The sequence below is a fragment of the Somniosus microcephalus genome, chromosome 12 (genome assembly GCF_052327205.1).
Source record: "Somniosus microcephalus isolate GS21.2 chromosome 12, FLI_Smic_1.0, whole genome shotgun sequence".
NCBI classification, from domain to species: domain Eukaryota; kingdom Metazoa; phylum Chordata; class Chondrichthyes; order Squaliformes; family Somniosidae; genus Somniosus; species Somniosus microcephalus.
Window position 1 is genome coordinate 86,017,812 of NC_140998.1, and position 25,339 is coordinate 86,043,150.

The window sequence follows — 25,339 nt, forward strand, 5'->3', positions numbered from 1 at the left end:
TAATAGTGCGTGGATTGTTTTTATATGCGCAGAAGTTCTGCTGCTCATATCCTATCATACACCAGGTCCCGCTCGCCCATCACCTCTGTTTATGCTGACCTACATTGGCTCCCAGTGTCTCCAATTTAAAATTCTCATTCTCATGTTCATGGCCTTACCCCTCCCAATCTCTGATATCTCCTGCAACCCTGCTCGAACTCTCTGTTCCTCCAACTCTGACCTTTTCTACACCCCATCCCTTCACTGCACCATTGGTAGCTGGTGCCATTCGCCATCTGGACTTTGCGCTCTGTAGTTCCCTACCATAACCTCTCCGACTGTTCACATCCCTCTCCCACTTTAAGACCCTCCTTGTTGACCACGCTTTTGGTCACCTCTCCTAATATCTCCTCCTTTGTCTCAGCATCCATTTTTGTTTGATTATGCCTCTATTAAATGCCGTGGCAAATTTTTCTTCATTATGGCACTATATAAATGCAAGTTGTGTTTGTAGTTTCTACCCATTTGCAGTTAGTAAGTAGAAAATTTAGCACTTTTTTCTATTGTCACGCATTGCTATGAATCATAGAATGATACAGCACCAAACGAGCCCATTTGGCCCATCGTACCTGTGCCGGCTGTTTGGTAGAGCTATCCAATTAATCCCAAACCCCTGCTCTTTCCCTGTAGCCCTGTAATTTTTTTCCCATCAAGCATTTTTCCAATTCTCTTTTGAATGTTCGTATTGAACCTGCTTCCATCACCCCTTTAGGCAGTGTATTCCAGACCACAACAACTCGCTGTGTTTAAAAAAGTTTCCTCATGCCACCTCTGGTTCTTTTGCCAATCACCGTAAATCTGTGTCCTCTGGTTACCGACCCTTCTGCCACTGGAAAAAGTTTCTCCTTATTTACTCTTATCAAAACTCTTCATGATTTTGAAATCTCCTCTTAACCTTCCCTGCTCTAAGAACAACCCCAGCTTCTCCAGTCTCTCCACAAAACTGAAGTCCCTCATCCCTGGTACCATTCCAGTAAATCTCTTGCAAGGCCTCTCCAAGGCCTTGATATCATTCCTAAAGTGTGGTGCCCAGAATTGAACAGAATACTCTAGCTGGGGCCTAACTAGCATTTTGTAAAGGTTCAGCATAACTTCCTTGCCTTTGTACTCTATTCCTCTATTAATAAAGCCAAGGATCACTTTTTTAACAGCCTTCTCCCTTGTCCTGCCACCTTCAAAGATTTGTGTACATACACCCCCAGGTCTCTCTGTTCCTGCACCCCCTTTAAAATTGTACCATTTAGTTCATATTACCTCTCCTCATTCTTCCTACAAAAAGTATCACTTCACGCTTCTGTGTTAAATTTCAACTGCCACGTGTCCACTCATTTTACCAGTCTGTCTATGTCCTCCTGAAATCTGTTACTATCCTCCTCATTGTTGACTACAATTCCGAGTTTTGTATCCTCTGCAAACTTTGAAATGATGCCCTGTATACTCAAGTCCAGGTCTTTAATATACATCAGAGAGCAGTGGTCCTAATACTGACCCCTGGTGAAGACCACTGTATACTTCCCTCCAGTCTGAAAAACAACCGTTCACTACTACACTGACAGTTTCATATCCATGCTGCCACTGTTGCTTTAATCCCATGGGCTTTAATTTTGCTAACAAGTCTATTATGTGGTACCTTGTCAAATGCTTTTTGAAAGTCCATATACACAACATCAACTGCACTACCCTCATCAACCCTCTCCGCCTGTTACTTCATCAAAGAACTCAATCAAGTCAGTCAAACACAATTTGCCTTTAACAAATCCGTGCTGACTTTCACCTATTAGCCCATACTTTTCCAAATGCCAATTAATTTTCTCCCGGATTATTCTTTCTAAAAGTTTCCCCACCACCGACATTAGACTGACTGGCATTTAGTTGCTGGGTTTACCCCTCTCCCTTTTTTAAACAGAGGTGTAACATTTGCAATCCTCCAGGCTATGCTTCCTTAACCTTGCTCTGTGTTTGCCACAAAACAAAATGCCTAAAATTATGTTCAGAAATAGATTTTATCGTACAAACAACAAAATATATTTTTAAAATGCTGTTGGTGATTCATTTTGGGATTTTGTTGATAATTAAAAAATTGCACAAGTTCACTGTACTTTATAACTTCATCAAGATGCTCAATTGAATTACTGTCTTGTACGTGTCAGATAGTTACATGATATTTCAGTAATGCGACTGGCTTTTGGTGCTGCTGGCATTGGGGTACCTTTTCCCTCTAGAAAAACTGATTCAATTTAAAGGCCCAGAAATTCGTGTCGGGGGCTTCCCGCGGGTGCAAGCCCCCGACCTACACTTGCCTAGCGCGCCGACAGTTGAAGCCTGGGCCTGCGTGGATTTCTTGTCTGTGGCCCGGTTCAGCTCCCGGCGCGCTGTGCTGGCGTGATCCAGCGGCGTACTTAGTGCGATGCGTCGGCTGGGATCACGTGAGCACTGGGCAACCAATCGGAGGAGGGAAAAGTCCATTCATGAGTTTGACAGTAAGAACTGTCAAACTCATGAAAACTCCGGGCGCCCAAAACAGTACTTAAACTTGAAATAATTTTTTTTTTAAATCACACTCTTTTTAAATGAACTATAAATAACTTTAAATAACTATTTTAAACAATAATTTAAATTTTTGAAAAAATAATTTTATAAAAAATCGGGGCTAAAAATACACTTACCTTACTGTAAAGTCTTTAAAAATAATAAACCTGTGGAAAAAAAATTCTAATTTTAATTAACAGACCACTTACCTTTTAAAATTAAGTCCTTACGTCTGCATTTTTAAAGTGTAAAAAGTGGAGGCCTTCACGCACGGGGAAACCTGGAAAAAAAAAAGGAAGTTCAACGCGCACGTGCAGACTCCTGCGCGCACGCGTTCGACCTCTGAACCCCTTGGTTCAGAGGATCGGAAATGCCGGTTTCCCGCGCATGCGCTGTGCATGCAGAAAACCGGCAATTCCATCGGTCCCACGCGTGAGTACACGGTGCTTACTCGCGCGTTGGGACACTAATTTCTGGGCCATTAAGTGCCATCCATAGGCACATTACAGTGTAATTATTGTTTATTTTCTTCTCCATGTCCATACTATGATTGGGAATGGGGGGTATTTAAACCACAAATCTCTTCACATTTTGCATCAAAAGAATGAACTTGCATTTATATAGAGGCTTTCACGACCTCAGGACATCCCAAAGCGCTTTACAGCCAATTAAATACTTTTTCTTCTTTTTTGAAGTGTAGTCACTTCTCTAATGTAAGAAATGCGGCAGCCAGTTTGAGCACAGCAAAGTCCCACAAACATCAATGAGATGAGTGACTAGATAATCTGTTTCAGCAATGTTGGTTTAGGAATAAATATTGGCCAGGCTGCAAGGGAGAACTCTCCTGTTCTTCTTCCAATAGTGCCATGGGATTTTTACATCCACTTCAGAAGGTTTAATGGCTTGGAATTTACAGTGGGTAATGAAGGCGAACTCTCAGCGTTTGCCGTCATTACCCCTCTGAAACTGATGCAACTTCAGGATTTAGAGCATGTGCATCTAAATGCGGAAATCCTGGAGTTGCGGTCAGTCATTCACTGTTCCAACAAAGGGTGCACTGTGGTCTCCCCACGGTAATCGGTGAAATCAGTGAAACTGACAAACGTGGGCTTTTCCGCGCTAATATCGTTGCTAAATACCCCATTAAATGTTAAGTCTTGATGGAATAAACTGGGGTTATATTTGTCGAGTGTCAAATTTCTCCATTATGATAAAAATTTCAATTTTTAAAAAAACTTACATTGTTTTAAATGTTTGTTCATGATATTTCAGCTTCTACCTTATCCCCATGTGAAAGTCCCAATTTTTATTTTGCTCTCTAACATTTTTAAAAAGTCCGGATAAAAGCAACTTCTCATTTCCTCGTTTCCTGTCTGTGAGAATTCTTCAATGTGATTGGCTGCTTAGACAGCTTGTTGATGTCACAGCAGCTCATCGCTGGGAATCTCCATGACAGAGCGCTGCAATCAATTGAACGTTGAAAAAGGCAAACTTCTTGCCACAGAGATCTCTGTGGGCTGCATTCTTCGGGGCCAGCGGCGAGCGCCTTTGCTTCGAGTGCTGACCGTAAATTATGTGCCATTGTCTCATCCGAAATATGGCGCGGTGATGTTTTTGGCTTTTGCTGTTTATCTTTTTTCTCTCTGCCTCTTTTGTCCCCCCCCATCCATCCTCCCCTATTTCATAGAATTATAAAGTGTTACAGCAGAAATAGGCCAGTTGGCCCATCAAGACTGCACAGGTGTTTTCCTAAACATGTACCACCTACTTTATTCTCCCTCGCCTGCTCTCGTCCTTTGTTATCCCACTTTTTCAAGCAATAATCTAGTTATCGTTTTCAAGAATTTATGGACTTGCTTCTTATGTGGCAGAGACTTCCAAATTCCAGCGCCTCTATAAAAAATAAAATTATGACCACTCCTTGAATGCTTTTTGCGATTACCAAAGATTTGTGCCCGCATTACCATCTCACTGACCAGTGGAAACAGTCTATCGCTATCTACTGTAACGTAACTGTTTGTAATCTGGAAAAACATCGATCAGGTCACCCCTTAACCACATTGGCTGCAGTGAAAAAAGCGCTAATTTCTTGCATCTCTTCATGGCTATAATCCCTCATCTCTTTTAACATTCTAGTGAAACTAGATTGCACTTTTCCCATTGTTCATATATCCTTCCTATGATGGGGTGCCCAAAACTAGACACAATACCTTCGCTGCATCAGGCCCAGGATCCTTCTTCCATTTTACAGCCTTGTACAGCCACCTTCTTGTGTGTCTACTCATCAAGCTTGTACATAGATGGTCTGGGATCAGTTGAACAGAAAATATTTCTGATCTTCTATCTTGTACGATTAATTCAAGACAAAAGGAAATGGAAATTGTTGTAATTAGTCCCATTACATTTTAATGGAAGAAAAACTCATACTGCACATTAGATGTGAATACAGACAGAAATAGCGATCTTTTGGCTCTTTTAGGTAAGTTATACAGAAACTTAATGATATTAAAATGCAGACAGTTGAAGAATGATAAAGTTCACACTTTCATATTGTTGCGGTTCACCATGCTGCTGCAGTTGAGGAATGATTTTACTTTAAATTTTTAACAGTGCACTGTTTAATGGATTTGTATAAAAATATTTTCACTTTAGTAAACCTCGTTTTATTAATGTTGGGATCGGCAACTTATTTCTTTGTCCTGGGTTTGTCTTCACAACATTTAAGCGTATCTGCTGATTTTAATGCATCTGCAGGCAGGACAGGAAAATGCTTGTTCCAGTGAAAGTTTCGTAATAGTCTGTTATAATGAAGTTTAGCTACAATGTAGGTGTTGTGTGATCTTGCGTAGTATTACATCGTATTTGCCGCACAGAAACTTCATTTAACCTCATCGACAGATCCTCCTGTTCCTTTCTCCCTCGTTGCGGGGATATTTCTAATGGCTGCAGCTGGAACTGATTTATTGGGAAAAATTAGTTTTTCTGTAAATCTGAAGTAACTAGTAGTAATTGTGAGAGAGAAAAACAGAAATGCTGGAAATACTCAGCAGGTCAGGCAGCATCTATAGTGAGAGAAACAGTTAACGTTTCAGGTTGATGATTTTTCGTCAGACCACAAAGGTCATCGACCTGAAACGTTAACTCTGTTTCTCTCTCCACAGATGCTCCTGACCTGCTGGGTATTTCCAGCATTTCCTGTTTTTATTTCAGAATTTTGCTTTAGTAATTGAGAGAGAATATTTAGAGTGAATTTGTAATAAATATTTCCAAAATGCTTATTTTCCAAGTGTTTCTTTAACCCCCACCAAGCTGCAAGTTTGAGTCACAGATATATCAGAATCATGGAATGATACAGCACAGTAGGGGGCCATTCTGCCCAGACTGATACCTGGGATGGCAGGAATGACGTATGAGGAGAGATTGGGTCGATTGGGCTTATACTCGTTGGAGTTTAGAAAAATGAGAGGGGATCTCATTGAAACTTATAACATTCTAACCGGACTAGACAGACTAGATGCAGGAAGGATGTTCCCGATGGCGGGGGAGTCCAGAACCAGGGGTCACAGTCTAAAGATAAGGGGAAGCCGTTTAGGACAGAGATGAGGAATTTCTTCACCCAGAGAGTGGTGAACCTGTGGAATTCTCTACCACAGAAGGCAGTTGAGGCCAAGTCATTAAATATATTCAAGAAGGAGTTAAATATATTTCTTAAGGCTAAAGGGATCAAGGGATATGGGGAGAAGGCAGGGACAGGGTACTAAGTTTGGATGATCAGCCTTAATCTCATTTAATGGCAGAGCAGGCTCGAGGGTCCAAATGGCCTACTCCTGCTCCTATCTTCTATGTTTGTACCTGTGCCTGCTCTTTTGAAAGAGCTACCTGATTAGTCCCTTTCCCATAGCCTTGCAACATTTTCCCCTTCAAGCATTTATCCAATTTCCTTTTGAAAGTTATTATTGAATCTGCACCCTTTCAGGCAATGCATTCCGGATCATTATATCTCACTGCGTACAAAGAATTCTCCTCATCTCACTTCTGGTTCTTTTGCCAATTACCTTAAATCTGTGTCCTCTGGTTACTGACCCTTCTGCCACTGGAAACAGATTATTGTTATTTACTCTATCAAACCCATCATGATTTTGAGTACCTCTATTAAATCTCCCCGTAACCTTCTCTGCTGTAAGGAGAACAACCCCAGCTTCTCTAGTCTCGCCGTGAAAGAGAGTCCCGAAGGTTGTGTTGCCTGCCCGGTGCCAGGGTTAAGGATATCTCCTCACGGCTGGAGAAGAACTTGGAGTGGGGGGGAGGGAGGAATCCAGTTGTCGTCCATGTAGGAACTAAGGACATAGGTAGAACTAAGAATGAGGTTCTGCTGAATGAGTTTGAGGAGCTAGGGTCTAAATTAATAAGCAGAATCACAGAATCACAGAATCACAGAAACCCCACAGTGCAGATAGAGGCCATTTCGGCCCATCGAGCCTGCACCGACACATATCCCACCCAATCCCCGTAACCCCTACACCAACACATATCCCACCCTATTCCTGTAACCTCACGTATTTAATCCCCCTAACACTAAGGGTCAATTTATCATAGCCAATCAACCTAACCCGCACATCTTTGGACTGTGGGAGGAAACCGGAGCACCCGGAGAAAACCCACGCAAACACGGGGAGAATGTGCAAACTCCACACAGACAGTCGCCCGAGGCCGGATTCGAACCCGGGTCTCTGGTGCTGTGAGGCAACAGTGCTAACCACTATGCCACCGTGCTGCCCGCAAGGGTAATAATCTCTGGATTACTACCTGAGCCACGCGCAAATTGGCATAGGGTCAAGCAGATCAGAGCATTAAATACGTGGCTTAGAGAGTGGTGTGGGAAACAGGGGTTTCAATTCATGGGGCACTGGCACCAGTACTGGGGAAAGAGTGAGCTGTTCCGTCGGGACGGGCTCCACTTAAACTGGGCTGGGACCAGTGTCCTGGCGAATCGAATAACTAGGGCTGTAGATATGGCTTTAAACTAAAAAAGGGCGGAGGGGTCAGGTGAGGGGAAATTTAGAAATCTAATGAGAAAGGTCAAGGCAATAGAACAGTATAGCGATTTGGGTAAAAATAAGCAGAGTGTGACAGGAAGGGACAGAGAGTTTAATGGTAGCAGTGCAGCAGAGAATAAGGTCAAAGCAGGGAATAATGGTCAAAAATTTAAATTAAAGGCTCTTTATCAGAATGCACGAAGCATTCGTAACAAGATGGACGAACTAGTGGTACAAATAGAGATAAATGGGTTTGATCTAATAGCCATTACAGAGACATGGTTGCAAGGTGGCCAAGGTTGGGAACTAAATGTTCCAGGGTACTTGACGTTTTGAAAACACAGGCAGAATGGAAAAGGAGGGTGAGTAGCCCTGATAATAAAGGATGACATCAGGACAACAGCAAGAAAGGATCTCGGCTTGGAAGATCAAGAAGTAGAATCAGTATGGGTGGAGATAAGGAATAGAAGGGGCAGAAAACACTGGTAGGAGTTGTATATAGGTCCCCTAACAGTAACTATACCGTTGGACAGAATATTAATCAAGAAATAGTAGGAGCTTGCAACAAAGGTAATGCAATAATCTTGGGGGATTTTAATCTTCATATAGACTGGACAAATCAAATTGGCAACGGTAGTCTGGAGGACAAGTTCATGGAATGCATTTGGGACAGTTTCCCAGAACACTATGTCATGGAATCAACCAGGGAACAGGCTATTTTAGATCTTGTATTGTGTAATGAGACAGGGTTAATTAGCAATCTCATAGCAAAGGATCCTCTGGGACAGAGTGATCATAATATGATAGAATTTCACATTAATTTTGAGAGTGACTTGCCTAAGTCAGAAACTAGCATTTTAAACTTAAATACAGCCAATTACATAGGTATGAGGAGCAAGTTGGCTAAGGTAGATTGGAAAAATAGATGAAAAGGTAAGGCGGTAGATAAGCAGTGGCTAGCATTTAAAGAAATATTTCATAATTCTCACAAAAATACATTTCATTGAGAAACAAAAACGCCATGAAGTTAAGGATAGCATTAGATTGAAAGAAGAAGCTTATAATGTTGCAAAGAATAATAGTAAGCCTGAGGATTGAAAGAGTTTCAGAAACCAGCAAAGGGTGACCAAAAAATCGATAAAAAGGGAAAAATAGAATGAGAGAAAACTAGCAAGAAATATAAAAGCAGATTGTAAGAGATTCTACAAGTATGTAATAGGAAAACAGTAGCAAAAGTAATTGTTGGTCCCTTAGAGGCTGAGACAGGAGAAATTATGGGAATAGGGAAATGGCAGAAACATTAAACAACTATTTTATATGTCTTCACAATAGAAAACACAAAAGCATACCAAAAATGGTGGGGAACCAAGGGTCTAATGAGGGTGAGGAACTTAACGTAATTAATATAAGTAGAGAAAAAGTACGAGAGAAACTAATGGGACTAAAAGCCGACAAATCCTCTGGACCTGACGGCCTACATCCTAGGGTTCTAAAAGTAGTGGATGCTTGGTTTTGATCTTCCAAAATTCCCTAGATTCTGGAATGGTCCCAGCGGATTGGAAGGTTGCAAGTGTAATACCGCTATTCAAGAAAGGAGGGAGAGAAAAAACAGGGAACTACAGGCCAGTTAGCCTGACATCAGTCGTTGGGAAAATACTGGAATCTATTGTTAAGGAAGTGGTATCAAGCCACTTAGAAAATCATAACATGATTAGGCAGAGCCAACATGGTTTTATGAAAGGGAAATCGTGTTTGACAAATTTATTAGAGTTTTTTGAGGATGTAACTAGCAGGGTAGATTAAGGGGAACCTTAATAGTATATTTGGATTTCCAAAAGGTATTCGATAAGGTGCCACATAAAATGATACTACACAAGATTAGGGCTCATGGGGTTGGGGATAATATTGTAGCATGGTTAACGGACAGAAAACAGTGTTTGGATAAACAGATCTTTTTCAGGTTGGCAGGCTGTAACTAGTCGGGTGATGCAAGGATCAGTGTTGGGGCCTCAGCTATTTACAATCTATACTAATGACTTAGATGAAGGGACCGAGTAATGTATCCAAGTTTGCTGATGATACAAAGCTAGGTGGGACAGTAAGCTGTGAGGAGAACACAGAGTCTGCAAAGGGGTATAGATAGACTAAGTGAGTGGGCAGTAAGGTGGCAGATGGAGTATAATGTAGGGAAATGTGAGGTTATTCACTTTGGTAGGAAGAATAGAAAAACAGAATATTTTTTAAATGGTGAGAAACTTTCAAATGTTGGTGCTGAGAGAGATTTGGGAAACACAGAAAGCTAACATGCAGGTACAGCAAGCAATAAGGAAGGCAAATGGCATGTTGGCCTTTATTGCAAGGGGGTTGGAGTATAAGAAGGAAATCTTGCTACAGTTGTACAGGGCCTTGGTGAGACCACACCTGGAGTACTGTGCACAGTTTTGATCTCTTTATCTAAGGAAGGATATACTTGCCTTGGAGGCGGTGCAACGAAGGTTCACTAGATTGATTCCTAGGATGAGAGGGTTATCTTATGATGAGAGATTGTGTAGAATGAGCCTATGCTCTCTGGAGTTTAGAAGAATGAGAGGTGATCTCATTGAAACATACAAGATTGTGAAGGGGATTGACAGGGTAGATGCTGAGAGGTTGTTCCCCTGGCTGGAGTGTCTAGAACTAGGGGGCATAGTCTCAGGATAAGGGGTAGGCCATTTAAGACTGAGATGAGGATGAATTTCTTCACTCGGGGTTGTGAATCTTTGGAATTCTCTGCCCCAGAGGGCTGTGAATGCCGAGTCTTTGAGTATATTCAAGGCCGAGATAAATAGATTTTTGGACTCTAGGAGAATCAAGGGATATGGAGATCGGGTGGGAAAGTGGAGTTGAGGTCGATGATCAGCCATGATCTTATTGAATGGCGGAGCAGGCTCGAGGGGCCGTATGGCCTACTCTTGCTCTTACCTCTTATGTAACTGAAGCCCCTCATCCCCTGGTACCATTCAAGTAAATCTCATCTGCACCCTCTCTGAGGCCTTAACATCCTTCCTAAAGTGTGATGCCCAGAATTGGACGCAATACTCCAGCTGGGGCCGAACCAGTTAAAAAGTTTCAGCATAACTTCCTTGCTTTTGTACTCTGTGCCTTTGTTTATAAAGCCAATGATCCCGTATGTTTTTTTTTTAACTTGTCCTGCACCCCTTTTAAAATTGTACCATTTAGTTTATATTGCCTTTCCTCATTCTTCCCACCATACTTCTGCATTCCATCTCTGTGTCTGCCCATTTAACCAGTCCGTTTATATCCCCTCAAGTCTGTTACTATCCTCCTCACTGTTTACTACATTTCCGTATATAGTGTGAAACATCAGCCTGTAGTGTTCAGGAGAGATGCAGTCCAATTAATTAGTTCATGGCTGTCTACTAATATAGACTACTAATCAGGGTTATATATACTAAATGAGTCTCCCATCTAAAGTTTGCAGTAACTGGCTCTGAACTAAATGTACCTCTCATACCTGTATGCTGGAAGGAAAGGGAGAAATTAGAATTCACATTTGTGTCTATGGAGTGTGAAGATAAAAAAAAATCAATCAAGGATCCAACTCTTAATTGTCCATTACTCCCCTCCCTGACAAAATTACATGTGTGTAGATGCTGGATGAGGATAATATTGGAGAAAATTTTTTATACAGCGGATTGTGAGGCGCTGGAATGCACTACTGGCGTTGTGATTGAAGCAGAGACCAAGTTGTCATTTAAGAATAGGTTAGATAGGTGATGGAAGAAACAGGGAAAATGAAGAGATCTGGGAACAAGGCAGACACATGGGATTAAGACTACTGCTTGTTCAGAGGATCAACACCAACTTGGTTGGGCCAAACAGCCTGTTGCCGTGTTGTAATTTCTGTGTAATTCAATGATCCTAACGGTCAAATAGTCTGTGAGCAATCATTGTCGATCCTCACACATGAAGAATGGCCACTTGATAAAGTATAAACCTTAACAGTAACTTCAGAGTTTTAAAAGCTGGGATGTTGATATTAAAACTGGATGTTTCACTTTGTTCAAGAAAAGGGTCTGTGTCATTTTAAGACAAATGAGAAATTTCAAAATTGGTTCTTGGTGTTGCACCCAATTATTTTCTTCTATTTCAGCTTTAGCATTTTGTTTTTGTTTCCTTGCTGTCCACTCACGACCACACGTTCATCCATAGCCAAGCCAGTGTTGAATGTATGTTATTGGATTACTTGAAACTTGTGTCAGTGGCTCTTCAGAAATGGCTGCCAGATATCATTTAGGAAAAGTTGTACAATCACTCTTTCCATTTTTTGCCCCCACTAAAACATAGAAGAGTTTGTTTGGCTGAGAACTGAAGACCGTTGCTCTTTTAATTTCTTCCCCCCAACCCACCCAAAAATAGAAAAGCTGATGAATTTGAATGATCATTAGCCCTTGGACACAAATGCATTTGCTAGCCATGTAAAACATACAGCATTTTTCCTTTTCCCTCCTTCCTATTAAGATTTTCTTTTCCTACTTTTTCCTCTGCATAATAATCCATCCCCTAACTAAGAAAGCAAGCTTGCTCCTAGGATGCTAGGTGGCATGCAAGAGCAGCATGTGTTGACTTTTATATTTCTCCCCCTCCCTCCCCACTCCTTGTGAGGAGGCAGCTCCAATGACAGTCTAAAAACTGTCCATGCAGAACTAAACCTTAGCGTCACCACTCTAGCACAGTGTTGATGAATTAATGTGCAGCACAACTGAGTTGTCAAAAGTTCAGTGAATTGCCAGAAGACTGACTGACTGTTCTTGAATACACTTGCGATTACATTAGGCTGGTGTGCACACTAGGTAATATGTTCTCTAAACTTATAGCTTAAACAATTATATACAAACCTAAAATTCAGAGCTGTAAAATTGATGCGGTTTCTAATGAAGATTTACGGTCGTGTTCTGTTATACCAGTATTTTGGGATTAGTGAATTTTAGCCAGATGTATAACATGTTGCATCAAAATGTCTAGTTTTTTGAAATATTACTACAAGTTATAAAATGTGCTTTTGCTGGCTGCTGATGTACAATTGTCTGCAGTAGTGTAATCTAGTTTTAATGTAGACATGGCCATTATTTAGAAATGTAGGAATTCAGTAGAGGAATACTAACGTAGACCATAGATGTGTCAAACAAGAAATAAAATGTAAGCTGTTTTGCTAGATTAGGTGGAGGAGTGAGCATTGATTACATTGGGAAATACTGATTTGTGGCAGTATGTTTTGGGTAGTTTAGCATCTCGCCTGTGTGAAAGTGAGCTGTCACTTTTGGGGCAAATGTTTGATGCAAAAGTTGTGTTTGCCATTTCTGATTTGTTAAGTATCTGGTTGATTTTAGTCATTTTTGGTACATGTAAAATGATTTGTGATTCACTGATTCGAAGATCTCAACCCCCCAACATTGACCGAAGAAGTATTCAGGATATGAATATTTTAGAGTGGTTTTGGAAGTCACTTTTGTGGACTGAAGATAGAATTGCTTTTATTTAGCAGCTGTCTATAGTGTTTAACTTAAATTGTTTCTATTTTATCAACTAGCATATTTAAGGAAAAGCAGATGTGCTGATTTGTTAATTAGGAATGCGGTTGTTTCTAGAAGAGAGAGAGTTCTGATATTATGGGGTAGATTTTGCCGAACCTGTCGGGAAGAAGGCGGGACTTCCCTTTCGGGTTTTTGACCCACCTACTTCGGCGTCCGGCCAATCCGTGCGATTTTCCCATGATTGACCTTGTTGAGCCCGCCCAGCAGACCAATTAAGGGCCACCCGGCAACAGGTGACGTCACAGACTGAAATTTCATCTGTCAAGAGTCCTTGACAGATGAAATATCAGTGTCTCACAGCTGTTTGAAGCTGTGAAACACTGACACTCTGAGTTCTAAGCTGAGTCATTCTGCACAGACTCAGTTAGAACTCTCACCGGCACTCAAAGCTGAAGGCTGTCACTTTTGACAGATCGCAGCCATTCAGCTTTCAGTTCCGGCTGAGTGATGCGCTCCCAACGGCTACAGGAAGAAAGGCTGTGAAGGTAAGTACAGGTAAGTAAAAGTTCTTTACACACTTTAGACACACCAAACACACTTATCTTTGCACTCATGCACCCATCACTCACCTGAGCGCCGACATCACGGCCCCTCCAACTCCTTCAACCCGACGGCCCGCCTGCTCTACCTGTTAACAGGCAGTTAATTGGCACTAATCCCTTCCCGCCTGGTTTCAGCAGGTCCCAGTGCGGGGCGGGTACCCGCCGCCCCTGAAACTTACGTGGGGCGGGGTTTTGGGCAGGATGGTGTCGGGACCCCCAAATTCGGGTTTCCCCCCCCCCCCCCCCCCCCTACACACGCCTGAAACCCCGCCTGACGGCTCCCTGAAAATCTAGCCCGATGTGTTTGATTCACTTTTTTGGCAGAAGCAATTTTCTATTGCATATATTCAGCAACCAAAGGCTTGGTATTTGACAGGAAAGCAAGCATAGCTGATTCATATTTTAAAGCACAAGTCATATACTGAAGTACAAAATCTCTCTGTTCTTGAAGGATTCCTCAAGCAACTTCAATAAGTGCAAGTTATTGATTTACTCAAATAACTAAAAGGAATTTCAATGTTTTATCATAAGTTAATCTGCCTATAACGTAGGTTGGATGTACAGGAAAAGTGTACAATATGTAATGATGTGTGTTTCAGATCCAAGTATATGGTAGGAAGAATGGAAAAGCAGAATTTTTTTTAAAGGAGAGACACTAGTAAATGTTGGTATTCAGAGGAATTTTGGGGTCCTTGTACACAAATCACAGAAAGTTAACATGCAGGTACAACAAGCAATTTGGAAGGCAAATGGTATGTTGGCCTTTATAGCAAGGGGGTTGGTGTATAAGAGTAAGGAAATCTTGCTGCAATTGCATCGGGCCTTGGTGAGACCACACTTGGAGTACTGTGTACAGTCTTTGTCTCCTTAACTGAGGAAGGATATACTTGCCTTAGAATGGGTGCAATGAGGGTTCACTCGATTGATTCCTGGGATGAGAGGGTTGTCCTATGAGGAGAGGTTGAGTAGAATGGCCTATATTCTCTGCAGTTTAGAAGAATGAGAGGTAATCTCATTGAAACCTATAAAATTCTTAGAGGGCTTGACAGGGTAGATGCTGAGAGGCTGCTTCCCCTGGCTGGAGAGTCTAGAACTAGGGGTCATAGTCTCAGGATAAGGGGTCGGCCATTTAGGACTGAGATGAGAAATTTCTTCACTCAGAGGGTGGTGAATCTTTGGAATTTCCTACCCCAGCGGGCTGTGGAGGCTCAGTCGTTGAGTCTATTCAAGAATGAGATCGATAGATTTTTGGGCACGAAGGGAGTCAACGGATATGGGGATAGGGCGGGAAAGTGGCGTTGATGTGAAAGTTCAGCCATGATCTTGTTGGATGGCAGAGCAGGCTTGATGGGTCATATGGCCTACTCCTGCTCCTAATTCTTATGTTGATATGAGTTTTGAACCTATGTCATCTTCAGAATTTTCTTAGTCTTTGAATATAGTGACTGTTAGCAAAAGGCACTAATTCTACCATGGATGGGAGCTGACTCCACTCAGATGATTTCTGGAAAAAATTATATTGTCATATTGTTTCAGCACTCATGGATCAAGTAGTTTATTTCCCTTTTACGCGAAGCGGTAGTGTAAAGTACTGATTTTGTGAATCTTTGGGATGGTTGATATGACTTTTTTTGGTTGGCTACAAAACATTTATTTAATACTACTTAAAAAAATGTTGTTTAAAAAGCACGTATAATAAGATATCTATATTCTAGAGTGTGTTAGATGGAGAACATTAGTAGGTTTCCATTGTCGCCTTAACTGTGAGCTGTGTTGCTGTGTAACGCCTTTCTGTCTGGTATTCTGTGGAGTTGAGAAATATGGGTGTCTCTTACATTTTCCCTATTTTTTCCCATGGTGGATGGTGACAGATAATTGCCTGTGTATTGTGTGATTTAGTCATGTGAAATCTGGATATATTTTATTCTCTGATAGAGGAATACCATAAACAAGAATTTACATTGATGTAGAATGAGGTTGGTAAGAAAAGCAATATTGCATTACTGAGTTAATAAATAAAGATACAGTACCTTGAGCTAACTTATCTCCTGTGACATATGTTGCAGTTATGTAAGAAATTATAAAAGATCACCGTGTACATTAAGTGCTGCCTTACAGATTCCTTGCAGTCCTGTAGTGTGTAAGGGACGTTTGAGACAACACTCAAAACAGCAGTGAACTCCCACACAACTACCAATTTAATGAAGTATACTTTGGGTAGAAAACAAAAGCTGAATCCTGCATTGATTGTGTACAATGGGTACTGTTTTGAGACTTGTAGCTTATAATGATGAAGAGCAGGCGTGTCAAGTTATACTGTCTGCTCTCTCCTGCTTTACTCGCATCTAAATGTGGTTACACTTTTAATGTTGGCAAATTGCTGACTAGAGTTGGCTCTTTGACATGAAACAGTTTAAAAATGAAGCTTAAAAGTTTCTGGATACTGAACTGACCATTTGAGATCTTTTAAAAGTTTGCTTCTGACCAATTGCAGTTCTGCAACAATGCAAAGTCAGAGTGGTGTGAGACTACCTCTGAGAAAATATGATTACTTTATAATAAGGGCATAATTATCTGGATCTGCTGTATAGTGAAGTTCTCTCTTCCCTCCTGAAGCCATGCTGGGCATTGTTCCATGGGATGCAGTAGCTCTATAGTACCTTGCATCATCGGTCATTCTTTTTGTGAACCTGGACGTGAGTGTCGGCAGGTGATTTGTCCATTTGAGGATGTGACAAATTCTATGTCACTGTATGAAGGTAGCTTGAGGCAGAACTAGTTTTATAAATATAAATGAATATATTGTGCTTATAATGTAGACACGACTGGGGAAGATTAAAATGGCCACCAGACATGATGTGTCTGATTTTCAGAAGGTGGCTTATGTTTTTGACTTCCATACAATATTACTGTGTTAAATAAAGCAGGAAAAGCTTGTTTGGATTGTGTGAACAACACTTATTTGTGGATCATTCAACCTGGAAGTGGGGCTGTCAGAGGAAACATTAAGTTATGAATATCTATTCCAGCAGTGCAGGGTTTTAATATGCCCTAAAACGACATTGTTTCAAAACAGCAAGTTCTGTTTCTGTTAGAGGGTATCACTAATCCTGTTTTCATCTAGTGTAAATAGCAGTTAGGAATATTTTCCTCTCTATTATAGTAAGACTAAGATCAACGTTCCCCAGAAGCTGCGTGGTTGCGCAGCTTTGCCGGTCCTGCGCAGTCCGGGACTGGCTTTTTCAACATTAAGTTTCGTGCAGGGCCTTGCACCCAAAAAAAAAAGAGGGACCATTGAGGGACCCATTTTTATGTTTCAGCAACCATAGCAGGAACTCTGCGTTTTCTTTCTCCTCCTCCCACTTCCTGGTCCAAGCCTGGGAGCAGTAAAATCAATTATTTTGTGCCCCTCTCCCCTCTGTTGCTTCAGTTAATAGCAGAGACCAGACCTAGGATCTTTCTATGGCTCAGTTCCCCATTAATCAGTGCATTGACCCATGGAATTGTCAGTAAAAATCAGTATACTAGAATTCCATGTTTGGGTACACTTTGCAGTTTCCACACTACACTTTATTGGAACTGCTTTGGCTTAATTTATCACTTGAGATTGATGGCTTCCCCTATAAATAGTTTTTTTTGTGATTCACAGGCAGCTGATGAGCCTGCCTATCTCACAGTGGGGACGGATGTTAGTGCCAAGTACCGTGGTGCCTTCTGCGAGGCAAAGATTAAGACCGTGAAACGACTGGTAAAAGTCAAGGTATGTTGCTTACTGTTTCAGAAACCCATTCCTTTGCTCAGCTACTTTTGGCTTGTATTTCTACTTTAATACCTTTGTTGAAGGGTAATTTCCAGTATGCTAAGTCTACTTTTGGTTTCTGTCGTATTGTCTAGGTGATCTTTAAGCATGACAATTCTACACAAGTTGTCCAGGATGACCAAGTAAAAGGCCCATTAAGGGTGCGTATGACTTTTCACTGATGTTATGCTTGAATTCCTCCAGTAATAGTTAACGGAGTGACTCCTGCCAATGAACCGGAAGTTGATTTCAATGGCCGGAAGCTGCACAGAAACGTTCTGCACGTTAATCTGGAAATTTTGTTGATGTTTCTGTTTGGCCCGCTCCGTTTTCCCAACATTTCAGCCCCGCTCCGTTTTCCCGACATTTCAGCCCCGCTCCGTTTTCCCGACATTTCAGCCCCGCTCCCTGTTCCCAAAATTTCTCTGTTCGCCAACATTAAACTCAAACAGCCTCCAAACTTTCTCCAGACGACATGCTGTCCACGTTATTTTATAAAGTTTCATCCCAATTAAAAAGTAAACAGAACCTATACAAAATCAGCACTTCCGATATGACTGACAGCCTCTTTACAGAGCAACGAACAGTCACTGAAAACGGCTTCACAGCATATTTTCACCCAACAGTTTTTTAAAAAAAATCGGAACCACCAAAAAAATCACAGAATGTCCGGTTCGTTGGCAGCAGTCATTTCCAATAGTTAAAGCTTGCTTTTGTGCAGAAATGTACCCATCACCAAGACCTTCTCTTTCCACTTCTGTAACATTAACTGCCTCTATCCATATCTCATTCCCACTGCTGCTGAAATTCTCATCTACACCATCTCAAATGCTTTCTTTGCCAGCCTCTCAAGATTTACCCATCATAAACTCCAACTCATCCAGAATTGCCAATATCACCCCTGTCCTCACTGACCTCCACGTACTCTCCATTTCCCCACATACAGTATTTTGTTACATTTAAGGTGCTAAAGAAGTACAAGTTGTTTACTACTGTGCTATCTGTGCTTGACTTAGTCTTGCATTGTGTGAGGAAAAATTGTAATATGCATTCACAGAATAGCTGTTTGCTCATTAAAAAGGGATCTTTGAACAATGCTGAGGTAGCATATTGGAGTGGTAGCGTATCAGACTGGAACCTGTAGTCTACCTACTAAATTTTATATTTTGTGTATGCGTGTGTGTTGGCAGGGAAACTGGTGCCTCAAATAAAACTTAAAGTAGTTATGAATGTAGTTAAATAATTTTTGACCAATTGGTGCTACTAAAATACATCATTCTGGATTTTTTTTGATAGACACCGGAATGTTTGTAAGCAGAGTGACACAATATCTATGTGAGATATTATTCAATGACTAATCTAGTTTGTGACAATGTTAGGCTTCTGAATTATTATATTTTGGTGGTCATCATAAACCAAATAGGATGTATTTTACTACTGCCTCCTCCCCACCTACAATTTTAGTGAAGTACATATTCTACTAGTTGTATTGTGATTCAAGGCCGGTATATGGCCCAAGTGCTGAGAATTGTGCAATGTATTGTAATTGGGGCAGAAACATACAGTACAGTAGAGATGTCCCTATATGGTGATGTGTATCACACAGGTGTGCATGAGCGCTACAAACATGCAAGTTGTGCTCATTTGCGATTCACAGAAAATTGACTCAACAGGCCTTGGTGAAACCAATTTTTTTTTAAATCATAGAATAATGAAACAACTTGATTTCTGCTTTTTGATTTTGAGCATCAGTGCAATGGTTAGAAAGAAAATTTAGTTAAGAGATCTAGTTACAGAGTATAATTCCATATCAGCTGAATTCTGTGGTTGGATCACCTGATTGGTTACTCATTGATATGTGCAGAAAATAGCTCATGTTAATCATTAGCTTTTCTTAATGGAGGAATTGCTTCATGTGGTTATATGACGTAGATTAATATGGCGTTGATACATTTGTCCTTTGCCGCAGCACAATACCCACCATGGCAATGACTACTTTTTAAAAAAAAAACTGCAAAAGCACTTCACCTGCTCAGAAATGCACTCATCACCTTTTCCCCATTTTATGAGATCTATTGATCTCCATAATGATCATCCCACCTCCAGGTTACCTAAAGTGGACAATTGGAGGGCAAGCTCAGTAAATTAAATGAGCTGAAATAGCGTCAGACTATGTAGGAAGACCTCCCTTTACTGTGATTATGCCAGCTTGCTAGTGTCCTGTTCTAGTGCCAAAAAGGATTCATATTTGTCTTTCACACTTTGCAATCATTAACACAATCACTGCTACCATAGTGGGTTCACTGAAACGAAGGCTTCTGCTCCATCATAAGCAACATTTATACAGAATTAAAAGATTTCTCTTTTATTGTAACTGCAATTTTGCATTATTTTGTCAAGTAGGAATTATGAAGACACATCAGGCCCTTGGTGCTCATCCTAATTTTTGGGAATTTTACTTCCTGGGAGAGGTACAAAGCCAAAGGGAGAGGGGGGGGGGGGGGTGGTGGAGAAACAGGCCCACTTCAGGGAAAAAGTTATTCCTCCTTTACTCTCTGACACAATCAAATAAGCTCCAGGAGCCTAGGATCATAGAATGGTTACAGCATGGAAGAAGGCCATTCAGCCCATCGAGCCCGTGCCGGCTCCTTGCAAGAGCACTTCAGCTAGTCCCACTAACTCACCCTTTCCCCGTAGCCCTGCAATTTTTTTTATTTCAAGGACTTGCCCAACTCCTTTTTGAAAGCTGTGATTGAGTCTGCCTTCACCACCCTTTCAGGCAGTGCATTCCAGATCCCAACCACTCGCTGCGTAAAAAAGTTTTTTCTTATGTCACCTTTGGTTCTTTTGCCAATCACCTTAAATCTGTATCCTCTGGTTCTCGACCCTTATGCGAATGGGAACAGTTTCTATCTACTCTGTCCAGACCCCGCATGATTTTGAACACCTCTGTCAAATCTCCTCTGAATCTTCTCTGTTTTAAGGAGAACAACCCCAGCTTCTCCAATATAGCCACGTAACTGAAGTCCTTCATCCCTGGAATCATTCTCGTAAATCTTTTCTGCACCCTCTCTAAGGCCTTCACGTCCTTTCTAAAGTGTGGTGCCCAGAATTGGACACAATACTCCAGTTGAGGCCGAACCAGTGTTTGAAACAGGTACATCATAATTTCCACGCTTTTGTATTCTATACCTCTATTCATGAAGCCCAGGATCCCATAAGCTTTTTTAACTGCTTTCTCAACCTGCCCTGCCACCTTCAACGATTTGTGCACATATACCCCCAGGTCTCTCTGTTCATGCACCCCCTTTAGAATTGGACCCTTTAGTTTATATTTCCTCTCCTCATTCTTTCTACCAAAATGCATCACTTCGCACTTTTCTGCGTTAAATTTCATCTGCCACGTGTCCGCCCATTCCACTAGCCTATCCATGTCCTCTTGAAGTCTATCACTGTCCTCCTCACTGTTCACTATACTTCCAAGTTTTGTGTCATCTGCGAATTTTGAAATTGTGCCCTGTACACCCACATCCAAGTCATTAATATATATCAAGAAAAGCAGTGGTCCTAGAACTGACCCTTGGGGAACACCACTGTATACCTTCCTCCAGTCCAAAAAACAACCGTTCACCACTACTCTCTGTTTCCTGGCACTTAGCCAATTTTGTATCCATGCTGCCACTGTTCCTTTGATTCCATGGGCTTCAACTTTTCTGACAATTATGTGGCACTTTGTCGAATGCCTTTTGGAAATCTATGTACACCACGTCAACCGCATTGCCCACATCAACCTTCTGTGTTACCTCATCAAAAAACTCGATGAAGTTGGTTAAACATGGTTTGCCTTTAACAAATCTGTGCTGGCTTTCCTTAATTAATCCACACTTGTCCAAGTGACTGTTAACTTTGTCCCTGATTATTGTTTCTAGAAGCTTCCCCACTACTGAGGTTAAACTGACCAGCCTATAGTTGCTGGATTTATCTTTACACCCTTTTTTGAACAAAGGTGTAACATTTGCAATTCTTCAGTCCTCTGGCACCACTCCTGTTTCTAAGGAGGATTGGTAGATTATGGCCAGTACCTCCTCGATTTCTTCCTTCACTTCCCTCCGGTTGGGCCAGTTCGGCACAGTACAGCCACGACTATATCCTCCAATGCCACATTGCTCATCGCATCAGACTCAAAATGGCGACATGATCAGAAATGTAAAAGTTAGGTGATAACATTATTTGGGGTCACTTTTGGCTGAGACCTGACAATGAATTGGTGGAATGGTTCCCTCCTTTTAAAGCAAATGTGCCCTGTCTCCATAGGGAAATGCTTGATCTATATTGTGGTCTTCTTTGGTATTGTAGCAAAGTTGAAGAAGTGTACATCTGTGGGATCGCAGACCTGAGCCATTGTTGCAGTTCCCTGGCATATTGCATTGGAGCATCAATGCAGTGCATCATCCTTACTTTAAGATATTACAAGTAACCTTGCAAAAGAATACCATACTTGCTGCAAGACTGAATTTTTTAATGCAGTTATGTCTTTCTTATGCAAGTTCACAAACACTTGCTTGCCCGATGATTGACACAGGCAGTTCAGATATCGAAAATAATTCTTGAAGATGGTAATCAGTTTTATTTCTATAGTTCCTTTTCTGGACTTGTTCTTTACAGATTGTGCACATTACTTTATTGTAGATGGACTGCATGGCTTTATACATCTTATGGTTGTGCTGTAAGGTTGACATAGGATGTGCGTTTTTGTTTCAAAATGCTTTGTACCCATGTGCTGCAGATTGGAGCATCGGTGGAGGTGAAGGGGTCTGATGGCTCTTACCAGGAGGCTGCCATCAATAAACTGACCGATGCCAGCTGGTATACTGTAGGTGAGTGAACTGTTCAGTGATTCTTCTCTGTTGACGTTAACCACCATTCGTGCATAATCCCAATTGTGGATTGTGTTTTGGTATTGGCGTACAAGTTGATGTTGGTTTATATATTTCTTGACTTGTTTCAGCTTTGTAGTATTTTATTTATTTTGTGAGGACCTTTCTTCAGTGTGCTTTTGAGACTAGATTCATAACGCTATTTATTTCAAATGCACAGTAATGTTCTGAAAATGTATTAAGATTCTTTCTGCAGATCTAGATGCGCTGTCCCACACACTTGTGATGCCTTGTGCATCACTATATATGCTGCCCATCTCCCCTGAAAGTCATGTAATCTCCTGGGAGAAGTGAAAACCAGTTTAAACCCAGGCCATTTAGGGGTGGGGAGAGGGGAGGTAGCTAAAAATCTGGAACATTCCTCTCTAACCCCCTTCGGCAATCAAAGCTAGTCCAGGAGACCACTCTGGCCCTGAATAACGTCATACAGTACTGTACCTACCTTTTGTACGAGGTGATCTCTGCCCCGGCTAGAAACGGGTCCACTTCTCGCTGTAGGGTCCCCATAGTGTTGTATGTTTATTTTAAGTTCATTAATATATGGAGAAGTGTCTATTCAAATTTAGCAAAAAGAACTGACTGATAAAGTTAATAGCTTCATTATTATCAAAAATAATGTTCTTAATGATAAATATTGTAACCAAAGAAGGCTTTAGAATGGCTCCTAGCATCCAGTGAAAAGAAACCATTCTGTTACAGAAGAATGTTTCTTAATTTAGGAGTTCTAACTGAAATCGGTAGATAGTAGAATTGATATTCTGGAAGGGTGAGGTGAAATGAGCCAAAGGCCCTTCTTCATCTGACCCAATTAATTGCTAACCCATTTAATTATTTTATTTCCTAATTTCAATGTCTCTGAGTTGAGATTAATTTTCAGCTGGAGACTTGGAAGTAGGCTGAATATCTAAACTTATTTGTCAACATTCGAGATGTGGCATAATTTTAGATATATGTTTTTCTATTCTGGAGAATTAATATTCTTGTTCTATGCATCCTCCTTCCACCAATAGAGCACTATAGGTGTGTCCTAAACCTTTCCATAACCATCTTTGTTAATACAATGTCACCAAATGCATGCAGTGGAAGTTTCTGTAAAACCGGTTTGTGGCTAATCTCATAGTATGGTGATAGCACCACTGCAGATAACTTTGACTAGGAAAAATAAATGGCTACAGTATTTTGTGTTCTTAATTACTTCGCGCTGACTCCTGTTAGGGTATTATATCAGGTCAGATCGGAGAACTATACCTCAGCATAAATTTGTGCCTTCAGGATAGGCGAGGAGGAACAGACTCGTAATTAAATAAATTTAAATGAAGGAGGGTCTTTGGCTCATTTGACCTCATCCTTCAAAATACCAGTTCTGCCATTGCTACATTTCAACTTTAATGTCCTGAACAGCAGACAGGACCTCAGTTTAACATTTCCTTTGAAGCGCACAACCTCTGGCAACATAGCACTCCCTCAGCGCTGCACTAGATTGTTAGCCTAAATGATTGCCTCAAGTATTGATGCGGTGCTTAAACTTGCAATCTTCTGACCCAGAAACGAGAGTGTAACCAACTGAGCAAATAATAGTTGAAGCCAGAAACCTTTTACAAATTTCAATTAAATTATAAAATCCACTTTTTAATAACTGAATTAATGACAAACTACCAGTTTCAGGCCTTGCTCTGCCTACTATTGCTTCTAGAAGAGATGCACACCATTGGTCCTGTCTTAGAATGCATGCAATTGAATGTATGTCCACTCTATAAACTGAATAGTTTAATTTTATTTTGCTTTTCATTTTCTGGTTCTGTTCTTTATTTTTTTTAGTGTTGATCTTATCTTTTTGGTTTTCTAAACAGTACTGTAACTTCTCTTCAATGTTCCTTCTGATTTCCTGTACCAGGATAAGGGGTAAGCCATTTAGGACAGAGATGAGGAGGAATTTCTTCACCCAGAGAGTGGCGAACCTGTGGAATTCTCTACCACAGAAGGCAGTAGAGGCCAATTCATTAAATATATTCAAGAAAGAGTTAGATATATTTCTTAAGGCTAAAGGGATCAAGGGATATGGGGAGAAGGCAGGGACAGGGTACTGAGTTTGGATGATCAGCCATGATCTCATTGAATGGCGGAGCAGGCTCGAGGGGCCGAATGGCCTACTCCTGCTCCTATCTTCTATGTTTCTGTGTGATCTGGCGCTACTGCATAGTAATAATGAGACTGTAACGGTGCTACTTTTATTATAACGTTGGTTAGCTCCCAAATAGCATGTTATACTGAGTGTTGCACTTATTTTACTAACATTTTGATATTTTTGTTGTTGCATACAAGTACTATAAATAACCACTCCATTCCCCAAAGACTTTGGTCTGTGTTCTTGGGAACTTGCAAATGGGCAACTTTTACAAAAGGGTTGAAGGGGCTTTATAACATCTCGTGTGCTGTGGTGCGGTGAAACATTCACTATAGATTTCCTTTTACAATTTTAATATCTGGTTTATCTTACAGGGTTGCCTCATATGGTAAACAGTGTTGTGTATGTTCCTCCAGTGGCACCAAAACGCTCTTCAGGAGGGGATTTTGCTTCCTGCCTCTAGAGGAAACGTGCCATTGGCAAGGAAATTAAATTATAACTGCCAGTAGAATTTGGCATCAGCTCTGCCAAAGGTGGGATGTCCTCTTGACATTACTCAACCAGTATGGATGTTACCGTAACATTGGGAAAGGTCTGCAGCCAGAATGATGGTCATAAAAGTTTTTATTGTAACTACATATGTGCATGATTTTTAAAAATTTTGTGTGTGTGTGAATTTTATGCTCATCAAGTGGATGTTAGCACTGTGATTTTCTTCCATTTCCTGTACGAGGCACC

At 41.0% G+C, this 25,339-nt stretch overlaps 1 protein-coding gene across 3 annotated transcripts in view; it reads left to right on the top strand.

Moving 5' to 3' along the window:
* Positions 1 to 25,339, top strand: part of arid4a (AT-rich interactive domain 4A) — a 107,847-nt gene that overhangs the window by 11,887 nt on the left and 70,621 nt on the right. For all 3 annotated transcript variants that reach the window (XM_086003269.1, XM_086003270.1, XM_086003271.1), the window contains 3 exons: positions 17,390 to 17,500; positions 17,635 to 17,700; positions 22,326 to 22,416. In XM_086003269.1, coding sequence (XP_085859395.1) covers positions 17,390 to 17,500; positions 17,635 to 17,700; positions 22,326 to 22,416 — 268 coding nt within the window. The remainder of the gene's footprint in view (positions 1 to 17,389; positions 17,501 to 17,634; positions 17,701 to 22,325; positions 22,417 to 25,339) is intronic.